At 35.4% G+C, this 10,384-nt stretch overlaps 1 protein-coding gene and 1 long non-coding RNA gene across 3 annotated transcripts; one reads left to right on the top strand and one right to left on the bottom strand.

Annotated features, from left to right (window-relative positions):
• The first annotated feature begins 807 nt into the window (after nt 1–807).
• LOC131740041 (uncharacterized) lies at nt 808–2,920 on the top strand. The gene is made up of 3 exons (XR_009330665.1): nt 808–920; nt 1,435–1,501; nt 1,837–2,920. It is a non-coding gene; the product is annotated as an uncharacterized LOC131740041 (long non-coding RNA).
• Nucleotides 2,880–8,295, bottom strand: LOC117416603 (uncharacterized). Of its 2 annotated transcripts, none has more exons than XM_034027853.3 (7): nt 8,134–8,295; nt 7,463–7,610; nt 6,014–6,107; nt 5,489–5,607; nt 4,419–4,561; nt 3,983–4,180; nt 2,880–3,269 (listed from the first exon to the last, which is right to left on the bottom strand). In XM_034027853.3, the coding sequence occupies exons 1-7, from the start codon at nt 8,142–8,144 to the stop codon at nt 3,158–3,160; spliced, it is 825 nt and encodes a 274-aa protein (XP_033883744.1). In that variant the 5' UTR covers nt 8,145–8,295; the 3' UTR covers nt 2,880–3,157. The 2 variants fall into 2 exon arrangements, with proteins under 2 accessions (XP_033883744.1, XP_058890368.1); XM_059034385.1 differs by having other exon boundaries at nt 3,160–3,269; nt 3,979–4,180.
• Between the last annotated feature and the right edge of the window lie 2,089 nt (nt 8,296–10,384).

Below are 10,384 nucleotides of genomic sequence, written 5' to 3'. Positions count from 1 at the left end.
AATGTCTGGCCGTATTGTTAAGAGAACACAGACCTCCCTAGATGCAGTATTTGGTTGCTGTCTGATCTTGAGAGTACTGCCTCCCCCACTTCTCTGTGAAGGCTCCCTTGAATGCAGCCAAAGATTGATACATGGAGCAATGCTCACCAAGCCCTGTTTGAAAGACATTGTAAGTGGATTCTGCAGCTCGCAGGAGTACTAATTGGTAAAGCCCACCTGCGCTCCACTTGACAGTCTGTGCCCTTTACATTTTTCTATGACACTTGGAGCCTGCCGCATTCATTTGAACGCTGCTGCATGCCATTTATTGCTTGTTTTTCAGCTTGTAGTTCCTGGTGGCAGCTTAAGAATACAACCGTTCAGATATGATTAAATAATTGAATACAATGATTAACATCATTTTTATCTAGTGTTATTTTAATTTATTAAATCTCAAAACACATTTACCTTCATTGCAAAAAAAAAAAGTCTAAGCTATATGTGTTTGTAAAAGACCATTTGCGTCCTTCCATATCCCTTTCAGTCACTATGTGCACAATTGTACCATGTGATGTTTCCTATCTTTGTATCTATTTTATAATGCACATATCTTTTTTTCAAAGTGATGGCAGGGCAACTTTTTGAACTCCGGAGAGTTCACACAAAATGTTTTAAAATTTCAAAAAATATAATTAAAACGTGTGACCGAAGGGGATATACTGTAACTTCCAAATGTTGCAAAGTGTACAGGGTCATAGCAACAGGGAGACAGGCAGGACCTTCCTCAATGACCCAAAGTGTTTTGTTTCTTTTTTCTTCTAGGGCTGGGTACTCATTTTCAATATTTATAGCTGTGATCCTAAGGTTGCTAGGAAACGATGGCGAGGCGATACCTCCATCTGTGATTTTAATCATTGGCTGATTCTATCATAATCTAAAAGGTACATTTGTTTACACTGCACATTGAATTTGAGTACAGTCCATCTTATCCAAAATGGAGGCTTGTCCCCCAACATTGCAAAAGCAAGAACTGAAAGTAGTAATTAGGTTGTAAGATATGGATTTGAATCTCTTGGTTGGCATTCCTAAAAGGCTGCTGCGTGATTTGCTTGTGTATAGGAATACAGTTCCTCTAATCACTTTAACCGGTAATAGAAGTCCCCTCAGCAGTTTACTGTATGAAAAAAAATACATGATGTAAAGAAAATGCTACTTGCAAAGCAGGCTAAAACCACGCTATGAAATATTTACAATCCTTCAGGTTTTTGTGGATGAAAACTTCTTGGTCAAAATTTGGTCAATGAGTTCAATTTCTCTCCTTGTCTAGTCTTGGATTGAGTTACAGTTTCTAATCCTCTTTGGGTCTCAAGTTACACCAGCATTGTAATCAACACCAACAATAAAACAAATAAGCACGTTAAACCTTGCTGTTTTTCTGCTGTATTTGTCTTACAGATTATTTATGAGGACCTCTTGCAATGGTGCTGTCTGCTTTTAATCAGCATAATTGGATTCACATCTGGTAAAGAATCAAATCAGTTGTATAATACGCAGTGTTAGTAGGCCAATCCAAAATTTGGCTGTAACTGTATAAAATGCTGTATATTTAAAACAGTTCAATAACAATACCCTTTGATCTTCCAGATAAATTATTTATATGATTACCCTACATTTGTAATAATAAAAAATGTACTCCAAAAGAAAGAAATATTCCAGCATGGTAACTTCAACTTTTACATTGAAACAAAAGTAAGACCCAGACTATTACAAGGCAAAGACTTACAGTGATGATGCTCACCTGATAGTCATTCTTGCCTTTTCTTTCCCTCTCGGACAACACTTTTTGTTCTGTTTCAGACCCTGGACCTGTCAGATTCTCAAGGAAGACAGCATGCCGTTGTACAGTACAGTGGAGCTCATGGTGGGTCTCATGAAACTCCCGATAACTTACGACAGGGTTACTCCCAGTTTCACTTGCATTGTGTATGTGTTGTACATGATTTTTGACTGATGTTAAACTTGCTGATTGCTCTGATGTAGGATACATGCTTGTGAATAGCACAAGAGAGTGAGGAGCTGTGGAAAGTGCAGGTGCAATACCTTTTATTACGCTTCATAGTCTTACGACCCGGCACTCAACTGCTTATTCTATATGTCGTCTGATAACAACAAACCTGTTTCAAGAGCACCCGTATAAAACAATCGCTTGTCTATAGTGACAACAAAAAAATAGAAGGTAATTAAACAATCAACACTTAAATATGGCCCAGTCCCTAAAGAAAATGTTTACATTGTAAGCAGGTTTGGCTGTTAATTACGTTACCCAAAGAAAAGCAGTCATGAGGATATTTTACCTGGAGTGCAGTTAGAGAGAAAAGCAGGTTTGTGCATCTTTTAACAGACTGGCCAATATATCAGGAATCTAAATATAAGCAAGACACAAGTCACTATCTGCATTAGAAACAAGGGTCATATTAACACACTCAAACATAGGTGTACATTCTTTGTAAAATGTGTCTGTCTCTTGTGTGTATAACGCACAGCTGTGTAGAACTCATGGTTTTTGTAACAAAGAAACAAAGATATGTACATGACTCCTGTTGCCCGTTCTGGATTTTTAACTGACCATCAAAGCAAAGCAATTTTCTACTTTAAAACAACATACTTGAGTAAAAATATTTCAAGTACATCAATATTTTATCTTAAAATACCATTGGTGAATGTATGTCTGAACAAATAAAGTCCGAATTTACATTACATACATACCACTATATGAGTATGAAAGAATGCCATACATACATAAAAAAAATAGCATCTGCTGATGCACCCATTTTGTTAACATTTTATACCTTCATTTATTAATTTAAGGATGTACAGAAGTTTATTTTGTAAATTTAAACAAAATAAAATAGTAAAATCATTAAAAAAAACAAACAAAAAAACAGTATATACAGTGAATTAAAATGTGAGTGGCGTGTTCTTATTTTACCACAAAATAAGTACTACACTCTTTTAAGATGTTATTGGTTACCCCTGATGTTAACTTTCAAGCAAAATGTCAGTTTAAAAAAACATTTCCCAATAATTATGCATTCTTAATATGTTTTTCCCCACAAAGGCAGCAAAAGATATAAAGTATGCATGTATTTTTTTTTTTGTACATTCCTAGTGCTGTGTGCTATAAAATCGTACACATTCTTGAAGTGTCAGTAGATTGCAATGGTGCACAGTCTGCTGGCAACTTTGGGATTCCATCAAGAAGTTTCAGGTTTGGCAAACTAGAGAACACTCTGAAAACAAGAAATAGGGTCAAAGTCAAGCACTGCAACACCGATACCAAGCATGGCAAACTACAGTAAATGCACAGCATAACCATAGGAAAAGCAAAAAACATGTATTATTAAAATATATTATAAAAAACATTTCTACTGAGTGGAGCTTTCTATCCCAGTCAGTTATAATAACTTCATACCACTTGCTCGGAATTTAATTTTGCGACACAGCAGCTCATTCATTAGAGGAACAATTGGATGCTGTTACTTGAAGTGGGACACTGGCAAAAAAAATGTGTTTCAACAACTTAATTGCCGACCTCTTGAAAACGTGAAATGCAAATTACCATTATTCAGCATCGAAATGTGGATGGGAGTAAGCATACTGTCAGTGAATACAGTATTCTTATTTATGCCGATATAAAGGAAACACCAGTAATCAATGGATTATTTGAAGTAAATGCACATGATTTTGTAATTTAACATATAGAACGAAGAGCTTTATACATGTGTGATATGTACTAATAGAGCCATGTTAATGAAAGACACAACAGGGCATACACTTCATTCTAACATGGCTCTAGAGACATGGTAATGCACACTATATCCATCCTTCATTAGTTTGGAATAATGCATCCGTTTAAATTACCTAAAGACATACTGATTGAGACACACATCTTTGTGTGTTGTTCTAATCTGTAATGTATTGCACCTCTTTAGATTTTACCTACTTCGATCTGTAATCCTCTTGAAATTCACATGGATTTCTTTTCAATGTAAGAGATTCCAGAGGCGTTGTCCCCAGTTCTGATAAATCGCACAAAGTCCTGATGTTATTTTCAGCCAATGACAAGTGCTGTATTTGAGGGATCTTTGGCAGATGTCTGATGGATGTTAAATGGTTTTTGTTCAGATTTAGTCTTTTGCATCTGTAAAAACATTGCAAAAATTAAAATATATTATAAATACAAATTCACTTTCAAACAAACATTTTTTCTTAAATGTCCTTCTTTCTTAATACAAAATGATCAACTTTATTTTTGTAATGCTACAGGATCAGGTAAACAGTGCTCTTCAGGGCCCAAGGCAGCTGTGCCTGATTTGATATAAACTGGCACACAGCACTGTCCTAACTGCCCGCTATAAAACGACATTACATTCACCTACCTTGGCAGTCTTACAGAACTCAAGTCCTTCAAGGAGTTGTCCACTAACTGAAGTCTCTCCACTCGAATTAATCGCCGCAGAATTCTCTTAAAATTCTCCAGCTGGTAAGAATCTCCAAGATCTTGATATGAAAGGTTCAATTCCTGGCAATACAGACAGATTTATATGGTATATTAGCTTTGCTGTGTAGTACTCTTGGTATCAATGGCATATTGCAGTTGCTTTGTTGTACATGTAACTCCATAACAAAACCGAAATTCTGCACCATCAAGCTACTAACATCTACAAGCCAACAATACTGAATGTAAAAATATATTTCTTTTTGAGTAGTGAATTCCAGTTTAGTCTTTTTTTCTTTTAGTTGGTAGTTTAGTTTCTTTTACTGTAACAATTTGCTTACCAGTTGGTTTTTGTATTATATTTTGTGTCACATATTTAATTTAGTTGTCACCCACCTCAATGCAGCTTAATAATCTGATTCTGTTAAGGCCATGATGATCCTCAACAGCTTGGATATTTGGAAAAAAATGGTATACAACTCTGTGCTGTTAATGTTTTACTGGCTGCTGCTCCTCCCCAAGCCCACTAAGTACTGAATTTGTAAGGGTTTTAAAAATGTCCACATTATTAGTGTCTGGCACAAAGGAGGACTTTTGAAATTATATATATATATATATATATATATATATATATATATATGTATCTATATGCATGACTAAGCTATATATATATATATATATATATATATATATATATATATATATATATAGAGCTTAGTCATGCATATAGATACATCTATTTTCTGATGCATCTCCAATATCAGACCCAGTTTGGGATTACTGCTATGTGCACTTCTTAGGTTAAATATCCGATTTGTAAATAGAACTGATACAATATCAGTGATATGTTATTTGTAATCAGGAATGAGGGCACTTAGAAAATATAATGAATTTATATGTAATGTATTTATTCATAGTTTTTAGGAGTCTAGTTTTCAGTGAGAGCACAGAATTACAAGTTAGCACAAACATATGTAAGAAACATATGTGTGAAACATATGTAAGTCTTACTACACAGTTTTCCCAGTTCTCTTGTAGCCTGCTCTCCCATTTGCCTTTCTCTTCTGTTTTCCTTTTTCCAATTAAATAGTTTTCTTCTCCTCTCAGAAATAGTTCTGATTCAGGTGGACCTGTAAAAAATTAAAAAATAAATAAATAAATACAGTAGATAAATAATCTCACTTGTTATGCTATTTCCAGTGGCACGCAGGCAAACCATGAATGATAAATGCAATTCAAACTCAGGACTAGCTGGCTAAATCCTTCATTAAAATTAGCATTGTGACATTCAGCATTAAAATATTCTGGGGTCTATTCAACTTATCACAAAACCATGACTGATTAGATCAATTGGGCTCTTTGTGTATCAAGATTATGAATATCAGACATTTCATAGTATTGGGGAGTCTTTTCTGTATATCTGTCTGTAAACATCTTGCCTGCTGACCACCTCCTCAATCACACAAATCCATTCCATTTGTCTTTACATTTTGAAAGGCAAACATTAAATCTTACAAAATGCTCCAATCCTCTTACCTTCCCTGACTCTGGGGCTGGTCAGTTGAGCACCGCGAATCTCATGGCCCTCTAAATTGTGCCAAGCTGTAAACCTGAATCTGTTAGATGGCAACTGGAACATAAATTGAAATTTAAAAAATAAGGTTAACTTTACTAAACATACAATAAGGTTAATTTAATATTAACTTAAAAACAAATTATAAATCTTATTCAAACCGACATATATAAAATGTGATCTATAATTGATCGCCAACTAACAGAAAAAAATAAGCTTCCTTTTATCCTTTCCTTTCTAGTTGCCTGATATGCTTCTTCTGCTTCACAAAGACAATTAACTAAGAACACAGCAGCAGAGCAAAGCGCCCTCAGCTAACAGGAACCTACAACACTGCTTTGTATCAATCTCATAAGAAAGTATTTATGATTAATCACAGCATCTAATCAATGCAGGAGATGACACTTCACAATTATAAAGACATCCGAGTTAAACAATATAATGCCTAAACATACAGTTTATTCTGTGCCATACTTATGTATCAGTAAATGACCAGGTTTGCCTGTTCTGCAGCTTTTCAAAATGATTAGGTTGTACAAGCTGGGAGTCCACCATTATTCACAACTATAAAACATTGTATTACTCTATTTGCCTGTTGCATTGTCCAGTAAACCTGTTATCATCTAACCTCTAAATATATTTCTGTCAACCTTTCACACCCAAAAAGTTTTTTTTTTGTTTTGTTATGTTGTTTTTGATCTTAGGAAGTCTGAATGCTCCCTTAACTGCTCTGCTTAAAACACACTTGATAAATGTTGCCAAAATACTTTCACTTCTGCTGCTTCAATGGAAAATGGTAACCTGCACATACCACATCGGTCTTTGATTATACAGTATTTACAAGTTTACTCTTAGTTCAATATCCTCATGAAAACGGTTGAAAGAACTGCAGTGAATTAATCAATTGCAATATACAGTACTGTACAAACTCGGTACAACTCGTATAGTTCGATTGAAATAAGAATTAATAAAATAACTACAGCGTTATTTTTACGAAAACAATCCAACCGCAAACTGTGCACAAACTCTTGACTGCGCTTTTAGTTATTGGTTTGTACTACTGTCCAATGTGATGGCTTAAATAGCAAAATTTAACAAATGTACATTATTCAGAATTAACTCGACGAACAAAAACAATAATAAACAGGCTTGTTATCCCGAATAACCTGAGCCTTAAAGCCATTTGAACGAGAACTAACTTTTCGCTTCTTACTCATTGTCAACTGATACTGTAACCAGCTGCACTTGGTAGATGCGAATGAATGAATGAATGAATGAACGATCCGTTTCCAGTCAGAGGTCAGTCACGTGAAACGATAGTTTCGAGTTATCCACTGGTCTTTTAACTGTATTATCTCACCAGGGCTTCCATCTGTTTCTGAGATAGGACTTTTCTGAGTCGAGGTACTTACAGGTGACGCTATGCCTGAATCAGGGCTCTGTTCTGCTCCTCGGCTTCTTGATACCACCGGCAGTGGAGTATTTGAACCACTTAGATCAGAGTTGGCTGAATAATTCGACTTGGGCAAACTTTCACTGCTTGTAACAACGCCTGAAGAGCTAAAGAAAAACACAACACTGCACACAACAAGCAACTGCAACCAAGCAAAATGATAAAACAGCTAGCACGGCTATTGATACATCATTTATTCTTCTGTGATGTTTGTTACATTCCACTGCTTGAAATATTATCTCCGATATTGTAGTATAATGGGTTTCTTGCGATGTGCTCAAATCAGGTTCAGGTTACCGTGACCTCTCCACCCTGCACCGGATTAATTCGGTAGCCATAACAGCGAGATATCTGAGCAGGTGTAATTAAATGATTAAACGATCTATCGCTGCTGTCAACTTAAAATTACTTACTAAGTCTCTAGGCTAGTGCACACTTTATTTTATTGAAAGGCATGTGAAGTACATACACTTGCTGTATAATTCTTACACAAAGGAGATACAAATTATGATGCAAAGCATCACAATGCATTTACTTAAACTTAGCTTTTTAACAATACAATCGCGTACCATCGACTCAGGTTGTCAAGTTTATTCTCCTCCCAAAAATATGAATGAAAATCCTCCCTACCTTTCTGACATGTCCTGTAGCTATTGCAAAGCTCTGTTTTCTTTAACGCATATAGTCATTTGTGTTAAAAGTATCGTCGTGGAGGTTCCCTTAAGAAATACCCATCTCTGAAAGCCGACCTGCTATGAGAGAGAGAGAGGAGGAGGGACGGACGGAGGGAGGGATTCTGTTTAATATACAGGGACGGAGGGGGGGTACTGTTTAATATAGAGGGAGGAGGGATACTTTTTAGTGTGTGCATATATATATGTGTGTGTGTGTGTGTTTTCTTTATATATTTTTAAAAACACAATTGCTTTTATTGTCATGCCAATGAAGCCAATTTGTAGTTTTGAGAGAGAGAGAGAGAGAGAGAGAGAGAGAGAGAGAGAGAGAGAGAGAGAGAGAGAGAGAGAGAGAGAGAGAGAGAGAGAGAGAGAGAGATGCCTCGTTTCGCGCTGTTTCTTCCAGTTCGACAGAAGCAGGTCAGGGTAGCGGCTAGTTGCCTAGCAATGCCTTCTCACGGAGAATTTGCAGACAAACACAATAAATGGACGATTATCACTAAATAATGCATAAACTCGTACATTAAGGGGGGAAAAGTGAGAAAGGTGTCTTTCCCCTGGGCAGTCCAGTAGCTAGCTACACTAATTTTGACATGCAGTCCTGCCATGCAGCTTTCAGCAAAATAATAATGAAATAGTATTATTATTATTATTATTATTGTATTACTTTTCTGCATAATTCAGAAGAAGTGATTTTAATTACAAAAAAAGCCTAAGAAATGTCAATGTCACCGAGTTAAATTTTATCCAAAGAATAAATTGAAATTCATCCTTATAAATACTTATTTTCGATTATAGATTAACCACTTTTCAAATTGTTAGAGATATGTTGAAACAAAACACAACAAGGTTCAATGTTTACTGACAATTATCATGTGTTAACCAGAACACAATGCAGCATCCTATTTTAATTTATCCAAGTGTCCATAGGAAACATAAACCTTACCATAATGTTAACCAAATAAAAAAAGCAATCAAGATATTAGGTGTACATTTATTGTGGAAAACCAGACACCTTCCTTTTGGATAATACACTAATACTGGTTCTTGTGGATAATAGAAACTATTATAAACCACATTGTCTGTGTCGTGATTATTTGAATAGATAATACATATTTTAATGAAGTGTCTCTTCAATAGGTGTCATAATTTTCTTTTATTTTTTAATTAGAAAAGAAAACAGTTTGCTCAGAGCTGCAAAAGAAAATAACATTAAGGAACTGATTAATTTATTTCAAGATAAAAACACAGACCCTTATGAAAGACACGAGTAAAACAAAATGAGCTCTATTCAGAAAATATAATTTTCACTCCATTTAAAGTGTGTTTTGATGCATTAAATAGAATTTACATTTAATTTATTAAGCTTTTATAGGCTGTTTCTATAAATATTTTGGACTTTTTTCACATGGTTAAAATAGAACCTTAGAGAACAGTTTCAATAAAGTTTTCCAAAAGTTCTTGCCTGTGTCGGTAGTAAACTAGACCAAATGCTAAGTGATTATATCTCAATGGGGCTGGTGATAAAGGGTCTCCTTTTCCTCTGACATCATTCTCTAACCTCAGCACCAATGCAGGCCATCCCTTGCATGATCAATCAAAATGCCTAGTTTGAATTCAGAATGCTATTGAACTTCCCAGATACAATAGATTTTTACATTAACCAGTGGAGGCATGCATAAAAGTCATCCTGTGTACTTTATCGGTTAATCTTTGTTTATGTATTTATTTTATTATTTATTTAATGTAATGTACATACAATAATATTACTAAAAAAAGCATGGTTCATTTTAATTTGACTTTGTATGGTCCCTTTTCTGGGGCTGTAGGAGAGAATGCCTTACATGAGGAGGCTGTGTGGTCCAGTGGTTAAAGAAAAGGGCTTGTAACCAGGAGGTCCCCGGTTCAAATCCCACCTCAGCCACTGACTCATTGTGTGACCCTGAGCAAGTCACTTAACCTCCTTGTGCTCCGTCTTTCGGGTGAGACGTAGTTGTAAGTGACTCTGCAGCTGATGCATAGTTCACACACCCTAGTCTCTGTAAGTCGCCTTGGATAAAGGCATCTGCTAAATAAACAAATAATAATAATACATGTTGCAGCATTGTATACCTAATAAAGATGCCCTGAAAACACTGCTGGATTTATATCCATTCTTAAGCAATGAACTTATTCAATGTGAGATGTACAAGGGCAAATACTACAAA

The sequence above is a fragment of the Acipenser ruthenus genome, chromosome 12 (assembly GCF_902713425.1).
Source record: "Acipenser ruthenus chromosome 12, fAciRut3.2 maternal haplotype, whole genome shotgun sequence".
Lineage (NCBI taxonomy): Eukaryota > Metazoa > Chordata > Actinopteri > Acipenseriformes > Acipenseridae > Acipenser > Acipenser ruthenus.
This window is presented reverse-complemented; position numbering and strand designations above follow the sequence as displayed.

Bases quoted from the DNA above. Each gene is read 5' to 3' on its own strand.
- LOC117416603 (XM_034027853.3), bottom strand. The intron at 4,562-5,488 runs GTAAGACTTACA...CTGTATTGCCAG, and splicing joins AGAACTGGGAAAACTGTGTA to GAATTGAACCTTTCATATCA. The intron at 3,270-3,982 runs GTAGGTAAAATC...TCTTGTTTTCAG, and splicing joins CAAGAGGATTACAGATCGAA to AGTGTTCTCTAGTTTGCCAA.